Source organism: Monomorium pharaonis, chromosome 2 (assembly GCF_013373865.1).
Source record: "Monomorium pharaonis isolate MP-MQ-018 chromosome 2, ASM1337386v2, whole genome shotgun sequence".
In the NCBI taxonomy this organism is placed as follows: Eukaryota; Metazoa; Arthropoda; class Insecta; order Hymenoptera; family Formicidae; genus Monomorium; species Monomorium pharaonis.
Window position 1 is genome coordinate 28,301,075 of NC_050468.1, and position 12,881 is coordinate 28,313,955.

The 12,881-nt window shown below is 38.4% G+C and overlaps 2 protein-coding genes and 1 long non-coding RNA gene across 4 annotated transcripts in view; 1 reads left to right on the top strand and 2 right to left on the bottom strand.

The window, feature by feature from the left end:
- Positions 1-1,234, bottom strand: part of LOC105835055 (protein gustavus) — a 247,775-nt gene extending 246,541 nt beyond the window's left edge. Inside the window, exon 1 of the mRNA XM_036282855.1 lies at positions 979-1,234. The gene's annotated coding sequence lies outside the window, so the exon portion shown is untranslated. The remainder of the gene's footprint in view (positions 1-978) is intronic.
- A 136-nt stretch (positions 1,235-1,370) lies between these two features.
- Positions 1,371-10,976, top strand: LOC114255475. Of its 2 annotated transcripts, none has more exons than XR_004962197.1 (3): positions 1,371-2,048; positions 2,284-2,327; positions 8,831-10,976. It is a non-coding gene; the product is annotated as an uncharacterized LOC114255475 (long non-coding RNA). The 2 variants fall into 2 exon arrangements; XR_003626726.2 differs by having other exon boundaries at positions 1,371-1,918.
- Positions 10,977-11,824: 848 nt separating this feature from the next.
- On the bottom strand, positions 11,825-12,881 carry LOC105836707 (NAD-dependent protein deacetylase HST1). The gene is made up of 4 exons (XM_012680928.1): positions 12,815-12,881; positions 12,501-12,608; positions 12,217-12,413; positions 11,825-11,920 (listed from the first exon to the last, which is right to left on the bottom strand). The coding sequence occupies exons 1-4, from the start codon at positions 12,879-12,881 to the stop codon at positions 11,825-11,827; spliced, it is 468 nt and encodes a 155-aa protein (XP_012536382.1).

A 12,881-nucleotide genomic window follows, 5' to 3' on the forward strand; every position in this document is an offset into this window, starting at 1 on the left:
AACATGATACTCTAGCTTTGCAAACTCACGTCTGCATTGGTTTAACTCGAATGTTATTTAAATATTATTTAGAATAATACATTAATTACATTTACCCATACCGAATGTGAATTTTTTTTTGCCCTTTATAAAATAAAGTTAGTTTAGTCTACATTAAACTTGGATTTGCAATAATAAATTTGAAACCACAAATATCTGTTTCCATAAGAAATCTTAATTTGAATTTCCTCCTGTCATTGTGTGCGTGTGTGTCCGTGAATTAATAAATATTATACATCAGGTGCACACTATACATTGATATACGAGATCCTTCATTTTCTTTTGGTCCAGAAAATAAACCACGATAGAACGAAAGTGAATGGCAGAATTACAAACAAATGTAAATAGACTCGTGTTGTGCAAAGCAACATGAGACAAACAAAGCCAACAACTAGCAAAATAAGATGTTGCAAAGTATATAAATGCCATTCAGTCATTAAAATTCCACAGTCTAATAATAGCACACAAAAAAAAAAAACTGCTAGTACAATAATGCAACGAAGCGTTTAGTATTTTTATATTATTAGAACGTGTGGAATTTTAATAAATCACATTTATATCTTACAACATCTTATCTCACTCGTCGACCGGGCTTGTTTGTCTCATATTGTTGTGGCACAGAATTACGTTATCGAAACGTTCTCTTATCTCCGAGCCGGTAAGTCTCTCGATAACAGTGTCAAGATAATGACCGTGACAGCAACTGGGTGCCCCATACACGCGTGCTCCGTGTACCGTTAACAGCCGCGGAAAATTATCTCGCGGCGTCCGGAAGAGGAGGAATGCCGAGCGAGCGCGCGACTCGAATTCCGCGCTCCGCTTCGCACGTCGTCGTCCCGTCTCGAGTGTTGTTCCGAGAAAAAGAGTGTGAGAGAAAGAGAGAGAGAGAGAGAGAGAAGGACAGACTGCCACGTCCGGCGGCAAGAGAAGTGCACTAACCTTGATCGTCGGTCCAGTTTCGAACGCTCACCCCCGCGTCGTGGGCCTCCACCTTGCGCTCCTCGCCTGCCGACCGGGCGTAGACTCTGCGACGACGATGACGTCGACGAAGAAAGCGACGTTGACGAAGATGACGATGACGATGACGATGACGGTGACGGTGACGACGACGACGACGACGTCACGTCGGGATATCGCGATACTCGACGACGGTCGCGCGGCAAGGGGGACCTTGCCCTATTTTTTTTTATTTTCACCGAGTGCACAGAGACAAATTGTCTCTCGCGGCGTGAAAATCCGGATCTTCCTCGAATCTTCCCTCCTTCTCTCCGCTCACGTTCCGTTTCCCCCTCGCTTTCCCCCCCCTCACGCGCTCTATCTCTCTCGCTCGCTCCTTATCACCGTACAACACACGGAAAATGGCAGCCCTACTATACTCGGGCGACCAATGCTTGCCAACTCGCGCACTGACACGCACTACTTGACAGGGCTCCAGCGGAAATAACGCGGAGCAAGTGTCCCGCGCGGCCGCGACAACCTCGGCGCTCACTTCCGGCGGTCAGTGGGGTCACGAGGAACAACGGTCATGCACTACCGTCGGCCGAGTCCACGTCAAATTCGGGGAAGAAAACGTTCGCCAATACGAAACCGTTGTTTACGACGCGACACCGCGTACGTTCTGCAATTGGCCCCGCATCGCGTTGGCATCACTGTATGCAGTTGACTGTCGGGCGCGAGCGACTGTTGGCTTCGCTGCGAGATGGCGATAAGCGGCAACTTCAGGCGACGCGCCACGTCGGTAGATCAGTTCGCAGCTGCGCCCGTCTTCCGTTACCGTAGCGATTTTCTCGATCGACTGAGCGACTCCGAACAGCTGAGTCATGAGTGTGTCCTGTGAATTCGAGGAGTTTCGACGGAAGGAAACTTGAGAGCGGCTACGGTCCGTTTCTATCAATATAGATTAACTTTAATCACGGTTTAACTTGTTCGTTATCTTATTCTAAAATCTTATTTTAAAAATTAACCTCACAAAAGAAATTTCGTGGAACGGATTTTCCGCATAAATCGAGGTATCGGTGTAACATTTGTTAAAGCTTTCTTAGGTTATTTATGGAAGAAAATTAATTTTTTAATATATTTATATCAAATTTAATGACAATTTATGCCTTTAAAAAGAATTTTGTAAATATAATTTAAGTTTTTCGATTAAAAAATAAAAAATCTATATAAGTTGTAATTATCTTTTGAAATGTTGCTTGCTTAATTTGGGCACAATTTTATTTTGTACATATTTGTATGTTACAGATTGCATGCAGTTTTAACTAATTTATTGTTGCGCATCAGTGTCTGTAAGTGAGAAACATTTAATTTTTATCTTTATCCTAATTGAAATACAGTATATATATCTGTAAAAATTCAATAATATCATATCAGAGAGAAATTTAAATGCATAAACGGTCGTAATTTAAGCTATGTGCTTTATTTTTAAGTCTACATAAAATTATGGACACAGAGATATAATCAATATTTATAAAAATGCTGCAGAGATAATTTCTGTAAGTAATTCAAAAAGATGGAACATCAAAGATGGAAATATACAAAAGCATTGGGTTGATTTTTTGTTTTTGTCTATTTAATCTACCTTATAGCATGGAGAAGAGTCTGAAAATTGTAGATATTATCAATGAATTTTAAAAGCATTGGTTATGCAATTTAATATCTGTATTTTATAGAGGCGCGTAGAGACGCTTTAAAATGAAGTTTAATAAAAGAATACATAGAAGTATCGCAATATATAACATATGCTGATATAATTCATAATAACAAATCTTAAAAAAAGATGATTAGCAATTAATAATCTATTTTAAATGAATTAATCAATTGATGAAATATATAATTGTGTCTTGTTTGGAGAACAATTATTTCAAATTTGTCTCCAGTTTTATATTTAGTATAATATTGTTTTAACAAAATTTTAACAACGCGGATAATATATCGACAAAAATTTTGATTTTGTAAGTTTTTTAATTACAGTATTCGTTGTTTTATTTTTACTTATGAAGTTTTATGTACATAAAATAAGATAAAATAAATTAATAGGGAAATTGACATATAATTAATAAATTTTATTACAAAATTGATTATACAATTGAACTTGGTGAATGACTGATTAATACTCATCACATCTAATAGATGTCACTTATCGTCAGTTTTGCTTTGTATAACTCTTCGTATTTTATATATAATAATTATTTTATGTATTTTAAATATAATGAACGTGTTTTATAATGTTGTAGTATTTTTTATGTATGAAATGCTTTACTGATATAGAACAATATGTTACATAATTAGGCTGGCAATATTTTTTTACAATTTTATTTTTATATTATATGTATAGAATCTTAAAAAAAAAGAATTGTTTAATATTGATATGACAATTTTGATGTAATATTTATGCATACAAGTTATATGAAAAGAAAAAAAGCCGTCAAACAGAAGGCGTCAGGGCGGAGCGCGCTGAATCAATGTTCATATTTCGTCACGCGGGATATAGGTGCGATATTGAATTTGCTTTGCATTACGAGCGATTTGGTATTGGTTACACAGTTGACAAAATGGAGCATGCAGAGTATGTTTGTCAATGCTGTTTAGGTATCGGAACGTAATCGAACCGGAGAACCTCGAGGGTCTCTCAGACATAACATCTCGTGCTACCAGCGTCCTTTGTTAAAGTCTTCTCCTTACATCTCGGTTTTCTCACTTTTCTTGTTTCAGTTACCCCTCAAAAACTTGATGTCTTCGGGTTTCTGAAGTTTGTTGACTTTTGCACTGACCTGCTTTGGAACTGATAACTCAGTAATAAGACATTAGACGTTAATGTCTAAGGTCTCATAATCCGTGACTAAAAGTACATTCTCATTGGATATAAACGTGATTTTTTTCTCGACGTGTTCTCGATGAGTGGAATTAGCAAAAAGCTGGATAAGTTAGATAGTATACTATTAATATATAAGCTGTCCAAATCTTGATTGACAATTTTTCATTTTTTAGTTTTCCTATTAGAGTGGTTTTATTTATTCGAACTTATGTTTAAAATTGTTTTAAGTCTGGTCATAAGCAATTTTAAGCTTCCACCCAACTAATGAAATAACCATACAACTTCTCAAGATCGTACTTGAGACGATCTTGAATAAAAGATCGGATTTTAAATACCAACCCTTAGTATTGTTATTATGAGAAACTGCAACCAAATTACAGTGAATTATCCTAAATAATTTAAAGTTAACATTAAGGGAATATTCTCTCTTTTCTCCAGCTATAATGAATCCATTTATCGTACCATCTGCATGAACGTGGCGTTACGTGGCTGGAAGATACAGAGGCAAATGAGGGTAGAGGGGTTGATGGGGATAGCGGGAGGGGTTGACTTCATGTTGAACCTTCGTAGCGACCTGCTGGTCGCGGCGATGGTCATTTGTGGGAGCTGAGCCGGTTTCATGACGAGGGGAAGAGTGAGAGGGGACGAAATGTCTCTTGCGATCCCATGATGAGATACCGGACACGCTACAGCCCCTCCTAACCCCCAAGTGATGTCCACTGCGACACGCCATCCTTGCCGGAGACGCCGAGATTGTCTTCGCGCGAGGAGGGGGTGCGCACAAAAGAACGTACGCGGGTGGGTACACGAGGTACTTTTACCACGGTCGCGGAAAGAATTGCCTTGACACGCAAGAACCCGGCTGTCCCTCACGAAGAGGAATATTGGCAAACCGCTCGTAAATAACCTCGCGTTTAACATCGTTATTTATGGCATCGCGTACGCGATTTACAAAACAAACGGACTGACAAATTAACGTTAGGTCGACCTGGCTGAATACGATTTGCGATGTTAATGCAAATTGTTATTAACTGGCCTTAATCCGTTAACGGAACTATCCATGTTATCTTTGTTTCAAGAAAGAAGGGACTAATTTCTGCAAAGAGTTTGATTAATTTTAGAATCTATTTTTTTATATATAACTTTTATACGAAAAAAAGAAATTGTGTGTGTGTGTGTGTGTGTGTATATATATATATATATATATATATATATATATATATATATATATATATAAATAATACGTGCATTAGTAATCAAATTTTTATAAATAATGTATTTATTATCTACATATTTAATTTTATTACGTCTGATATTTTTCTGTAGAACAAGCTATTGCATTAAATTGTTAGAATCTTGACGCTTTGAGTGTCTTTAAATAGACTATTGAAAATACTTTTTTATAATTATTAGATACTCTTTATTAATCTTGTATTTAAAAAGTCTCTGGCTGTCTATTATTGATTTCTAAAATTGTCTTTACAAATATTTTTAACCTTTTGTATTTAGTTTCTTGCTTCTTTAATTTTTTTAAGAAAATGTTTTCGCATCGGAGTAGGTGATGTCTCAAGGAAACGCAACGCAAGCAGAATGCGGGGGTTATTTTCCACCCCTGATAGTTACACGCTGACGCGTCATAACGTCTTGTCGAAGGTTCACGCAGACGTGTGCGTTACGCGTGACTATACGCGCGACGAACACGCGACTTCTTCCTGTCTCACGTCGTGTGTCTACCTTACGCCTTCCTTCCGCCTTTTTGCCTACCTACCATCAAGCCTGGTTAATGTATTCGTTTTTTGTATTTGCAACATAAATAATCCTATAACGAATAATAAATAGAATTTTATATAAAAATGTTAATACTTTCTAATTTAAAAAATAATTTTTTGACAGAAATCAAACAATGATATGGGAAGTATTTAGCAATACGACATTCAATAAAATCTTGAAACGAACGAGTGGTCTTTTATAAAACCGTCTCACCGTAAATTCTTGATTGCACACAGATATCCATGATAATAACTTATGTAATTGAAAATGGTATAGATTGAGAATTGAATTTTTCTTTTAATACCGCGCGATTGAATCCGTAATGTTTCGTTCGGACACATTGCTACTGCTATATAATCATATAAAGAGCAGGAAGACCATATACTGGTCACTCGCAAGCAGTATGATAAGCGGTGCACATACTTGCCGTGAGTACCCGCGGTACTCACGCGGGTGTATCGTGTAGAGCACACTCCGGTATCAACACCGTGAGACACGGCAACGCAGCCTACTGGACATGCCACCGAGATCACCGGCCCGATATCGCCTGCTCGTATTTATGGCCGCTGAGATTTCGCATTATTAGAGCCATTTACCGTTTTCGCCCTATAATATCGCGGCGTATGCCCGCGCCGAGATTGCCGAGAGGCGCCTCGAATCGTGAATCGTGAATTTAAGGGTCGATAGTGGCCGAAGGTAATTTCGGAAGACTTAGAGCCTATCAGATATAAGTTACGTCTTAAGCCCAAGTACTTTCGACCACGACAGAGTGTAAAAGTACGGAGAAATTATTTAGTACGTGGCCGGCGTATTTAAGTGGATAACATCACCTGTTCCATATGATCGAAAATATTCGTATAACAAGTAAACTTAATTTTGCAAACTTCGGATATATACATGTGGTTATTCTGGAACGACAATAGTTTCATTAATTTGGATTCAGTTTTTAATGTTTTTTATTATACGATTTATATATTTTTTATCTTTATAATAAAATAGTGATAATATAGAATGACAATGAATCAACTGATGTATAAATTTTTCTATGATACGAAAAGTTAAATTAACTAAAATTAAATAATTTGAGATAACAATTAACCATTTAATAATAACCGTGTTGATAATGATCGTGTAATTGTCATGCCTCGTATTTACCGTACGGGAGATAGAATTAGAGAACTACGAGACGACATTGGCTGATGGCACGCTATCATTACGTGCAATTATGTGTCGTAAATTATGAGTTCGATAAGTTTATATTTGGACGTTGTTACACGTGCCGTATAGAGGAGGCACGTAGAGACTCATCATCAGTTTTTGTACGAAACGATGACACTTATTCAAACACATTACCAAATAACGACCACTCACAATACGTTCGACCGTGACGATAAAATAAGAAATCAAATAAGGGTGGTATCCCTATACGACAAATTGCGTTCTCACGTGTCTTCGCATTAAACGAATTTTCAACTTTTGATACTCGAAAGTTCCACTTTATTGAGCGATTATTGAACGCTTGACAATTGCTTATTATTTAATCTGTACTTTAAATTATTATATATGTTAAAAAAAATTTACAATTGTGAAGCGGCTCAATTTTTTAAACATTAATGAATATTTGTATTCAAAAAGTATCTTTAAAACTTTCTCTTCGTTGTACTTAATGCATTTTTGATCTACATTCGTAAATGTAGAATTTTCTGTTATCAATCAAATCACTTCATACGCGTCACATCACGAGTGAATTTTTCTCAGCGAGACTACTACTCCTAATGAATGGAAGTTCAGCGACAGTCGCGACGATAGGAGGCTCGGGTACTGACAGGAGACCCGAGAAACCATCCATTCCTGCATTAAACCACGTTATCGCCAGCGTTAACATTCGTCTTCCAGGATGCATTGTCCTGCGATCCAGCTGGGGCAAGGTCCTCATCCGTCTCCCATTCAGGGTCGTGGGTCTCGACATTTCCGAATCTCCGAGGCGGTCCATTGTGCTCGGCCCTCGCGTTGCTCTCCAGCCCTTTCCTTCTCTCTCCTCTCATCCCCTGCTGTTGCCCTGCCTCCCCTCGCCCTCGTTTCTCCTCCCGTCTCGCTTTAACTCGCTCGAGTCTTTATAACCTTCGCTCCGTCTCCTCTCGATCGTCCTCTCTTTCCGTGCTCGGAGTCCTCTCGTCCAGAGGTAATACGGTGCCTCGAGAAGCACCGAAGGGGTGGTTCGAGCGGGGGGGAGGGGGTGCGCTCAGTAGATGGGGTTTTTAGGGGTGGCGACATAGAATCCGGGAATTCGTGTCTCGCGGGGTAGTCTCGGCAGGAGCTCTATCGATTCTCAACCAGACACACCATCCTCTGAGCATATCTCGCGCGGTATCCCAAAGTATAATTTGTCCGCGTAAAAGCTCCATTGTTCCAAATTCATAAACAAATAGCGTCAAAATTAGAATAATTGTATGAACGAGTACAGTTGTAGAGAGCAATGATGATCGAAACTTTGATGTATTAAAAACGTGGAATTCTGTAGATAAACGCTTTTCTTTTTATTTTTCATAAAGTTTTGGATTGTACATTCGGATGGTTGTAAATAAGATTTAAATACAGTTTTATGAAGAAAGTGCGAATTTTTGTAATTATGTATGAAAAATATTTTTATATAGAAAAGCTGTTGTAAAAAAATGTTTTACAACGGTGTTTAATTTATTAGAAAATTATATACTGAATAATTTAAATCTGAATGAGTATAATGAAAGGAGTAAAAGAGAAGTGGGTATAGAAATAAAATTATCGTTGCTGCAAACAAGAAATAAGAGTAACCGATAACCAATAAATTTTTCTCTATGAAGCACTCGAATATCGCAAAGTTAATACGAATCCGCAAATTGTCTATTTATTATTTTTAATTCGTTTATTTCTTACATACGACTTTTATGCAAGATATAAAAACAATTATGCATTACGTTACTCAAAATTACTATAATTTTTGCCAGATTTTTAATGTATACCATTAATCATTTTAGACAGCACAATTGTTATTTGTAGGATAAAGTTCCATTGTGTGCATATTTTTTACTGTTGAAAAATTTAAGATATATTTATATTTCTCTCTTATATTATATACATATATATACACATATATATAATCTTTAATATATATATCCATATATGTGTGTATATATATGTATATAATCAATTTTGATTTAATCGTAGCAGGAGGCCGTCAGCTGAAAATTGTAGAAGCAGATTGTGGGAAACGACGACGTGAGTATCGAGACAAGGGAGAGAAAGGTAAGGGAGGACCACAATATCACAACGATAAATCCATCGGGAGTTGATCAGCCGAGTCTGCACCCAGTGCACGTATTCTTGGCATATCCACTTGGCGTGACCAGGAAGGGACGCCATCTTGAGGGTTTCCTCGCTCCACCTGCGAGGGTGATTCTTTATTGTTTCAATAAGCACGGCACAGGTCCAGCCTTATTAACGAAATAAACCTCTTTTAACGGCGCTGCCGCGCTCCGCTTCTCGCTCTTCCTCCTCTTCTTCCTTTTTCTTTTCTTTTCGCTTCTTCCTGGTTTCTATACCGCTCGCAAAAAACGCACGGGAGTCAAGTAAGCCTGCGGGAGAGGAAAAAGCTCCTTGGCGAAGACGAGAGAGATTCGGCAAGGATAAGAGAGGAGCGGAAAGGGACCGAGGGATTCTTGAAAGAGTTCTCTTTCAGAGGAGTCCAAAGAGAGAATCGATAGGTTTTTCCGCGGGTTTCCATGGAGACCGCGAGGCGAATCGGACTGTACACGCGATAAGCGACGAAGACGTGGAAAGAGCATCGCCGCAGTGGCGTAAGCGCCATCCCCTTTTTCGTTTCTCGCTGCCTTTTCCTGTCGACGAGATTACATAAGTTCCCTCCTGCGCCGTGCGCGCACAATAAGACCGTTTCGCGTCACAAACGTAATGCCACGAATGAATGAATAAATGTAACTCAACTTAGAAATGCCATCGATGACATTTTCCGCGAAACCATCTTTAACTTACATACATCTTTGTTCACTATGTTTACATCATGAGTAAAATTGATTTAATCTAAATCTTGATGTAGCAACATTTTATCTAATCTTATTCTCATGATTGCGGCAAAAGTTTTGTTTCGTAAAAGATACAATTTGTTAAATGTCTTTAATATGGCGACCTTACACGATCAATAATACTATCAGTATCCCAATAAATACTGACAATTTCATTGATTGTGTGCTAAATATTGATGGATTGACGTGGAATGGTCCATCTATAATAGATGTCTACAATAAGCCATAAGCAATTAACCGATCACAGTCGAGTGAGAGGAGAATAATTAACTAGGATGAATATACCAGAATATTGATGGTGATCTAAAGTTTTTTATTCTCAAGCCTCAATATCATCGTGTGATAGAGATATTGACAGTGTTAATGATTTTGTGAAGAAGACGTGTTAATATTTTCGTCAGTACAGTTTTCCACAATGACGAAGTCGCAGAAATCGTAAAAATAATTTTAAAAATATTGATACATACATACTATCAGTATCATCACTGGTTTAATATTACTAATCAATATAAACCGTGTAAGATTCTTAACACACTTTTACGTTAACTCTAATTGCGACGTCAGCCAATGGTAACAAAAAATGTTTTTACAAAAACAGAAAATGGCGGCTGTAACTGACTTGGAAGAAATTTTGCAACTGGAGAGGAATCGGTTAAAGGGTCCACCTGTCAGTTCCTCCCACTTTTCCTTTCTTCTCGGTCCGTTTCTCTGTTGTAACAGAGTGTGCGGATCCTTGGCACCGAACGACGTCGTCCGGTTCTCTTAACTGCCTTTACTTGCCGCGATCGCCATTAGGTTGAGTACGATTGTGTTGGAGGCATCGCCAGAGGTCGGCCATTTTGCTAAGATCGTTTCTCATCTTTTACGATGTTCGACACACCGTCGCTTAGCCGCCGCCGTCGCCGCGTGTCGTTTCAGCCCCGCGAGAAACAATTGAATGTCCCCGAGTTTATTTTCGGAAGCCTTAATTTAATTTTCGTCCCGCTGAGGGAGCGCGGAAGAAAGATGAAGAAGGAGAAAGAGAGAAAACCCATAGGAAAAGAGGGTAAAGGAGGAATGAAACGAGTGACCGTAGTTCAGAGACGAGTCTTTTGTTTCCTACCGCGCTTGTGCTTGCAATGGTCTTTTTAAGTCACGTCGACCTTCCTGAAGAGAAGATGCTGATGTCCACTAATGCGACTTGTCCGATAAATTGTAAAACTAACATATTTTAAAGAAATGTATATTTTACATGAGTTCTATATAAGGCACATACATTAATGATTCAATTCCTAGAAACAAAAATATAAACTTTCTGTAATAAATTGCAACATAAAACAAATTTTTTCTTTTTTATATAAGAGAAAAAGAGTGAGAGAGAGAGAGAAGTATTTTTAAAAATAATAAAAATGAAAACAATTAGATAAGATGTGTATAACAAATAATTAATAAAAAAATGAGTTTTAAGGAATTTTTTAAAGAATTAAGTTGGCACAGAGCGTGATACAAAATTGTAATTACTTGACTTGAAAAATTTCATTTGTATTAATTGTAAACTGATTTTGTGAATTATATTAACTGACGTTAATATATGTTTGTTGAAAAGTGTGGGTGGTCGCTCGCTCACGTCTTTTACGTGTCTCTTTCATTAATTCTCAGAAATATCACTTTGAGTAGTGCCACCCACAGTAAGTCGCGCGTATTCTTGACAAATCGCACTGATGATCTCGTTTTCTCTTTCGACAAAATTACTAGCAATTTTTAATAACTTTTTGCAAAAGAATAATAGAGATATGTAAATTAAAATTAACATTTAGAACGTATATTTAATATAGGTTACTTGAAAGAAAAGAATTAAAATCACAGTAAATTATAACGTAACAAAGTCTAAATTATATTTCAAACTTAAATACATTGAAGTTAAACTGATTTGACATGTTATTCAATTCAATCATCAAAAGACCTACATATTAGTGAATTTACATGTAAACAGCTTTACATAACATAATATATGTATAGTAACGGATTGTATTTTCAAAGTTATTAATTAAATCAATTCTGACAGAAATAATTTGAGACATATTTCCTTTTTTTTTCTACAAACATATCTAAAATATCTTCTATCCTTTTCAAATTGTGTTTTCTACTCCTCGATGTTGCTATAGAATATTTGTACAAAGCTGTTCCCAATCGCGTTGCTCTCCTCAACGTCTTTAACGACTCGGACTGAATGTTGAACCTGAGATCAAACGGCAGCGGGTAAAAGACGAAATTCGTCACGAGCGGAGTGTCGGCTTAGCGGCAGCGATAGACCGGAAAGGTACTTCGCAGGCAGTGTCTCGCAGTACGAGTGTTTGTAGTAACGCGGCCCACCGCCCTCACGCGTACCTGTCCATGGCTGCGTGTGTTGCGTGGGTGTGTATGTGTGTGTGCGTTTTGCATGTGCATATATATACATATCTATATATATATATATATATATGTGTGTGTGTATATATATATATGTAAGTTACGTATGTGCTCACACAGCTGTACGTGTTGGTGCGCGGTAGCTTTGCCAGGAGTCAGTGACACCTCTCGCATCGTCGGTGGCGGCGACTGCGGTTTCTGGTAGCCATGGTAACCACCTCCCTCTGCCTCCACGTCCTCTTCCTCCTCCTCCTCCTCCTCCTCCTCCTCTTCCTCCTCCATCTCCTGCTCCTCCTCTGCCTCCTGAGGGGACTCTGCTACCTCTGTTCCTCATCAGAGTTCTCCCCGTTCTCTCCACCTGCGTCTCTTCGTGATCCTTTCTCTTCCATCTCTTTTTCCAATTATCATACCATCTCGCTTGGTCGCACCCGTAGATGTCACCGCATCTCCTCTTGCTCCTCCGCCAACTCCATCCTCTCTTTCTCCTTTGCCCTGGCTTTGAGTTCCTTCGCAGAGGACTGATTCGAACGAGAGAAAATGAGAAAAAGAGAAGGAGAACCAAGAAGTGGCCACTGTTGCCAAGCCTGTCTCCCATTCTCTTTTTCTTTCTCTCTCTTTCTCTCTCTTTCTCTCTCTTCTGTATCCCCTTTATCATTCTTTCCCTCCCTTTCCTTGTCTCTCTTTCTCTTCTCTCTCGTCAATGTTCCGCGTTGGGTATACGTACAAGCTGCACTGCCAATGCCGTTGACGTTGGCGAAGCCGACGGTGTGTATGAATAGATGCAGCACCAT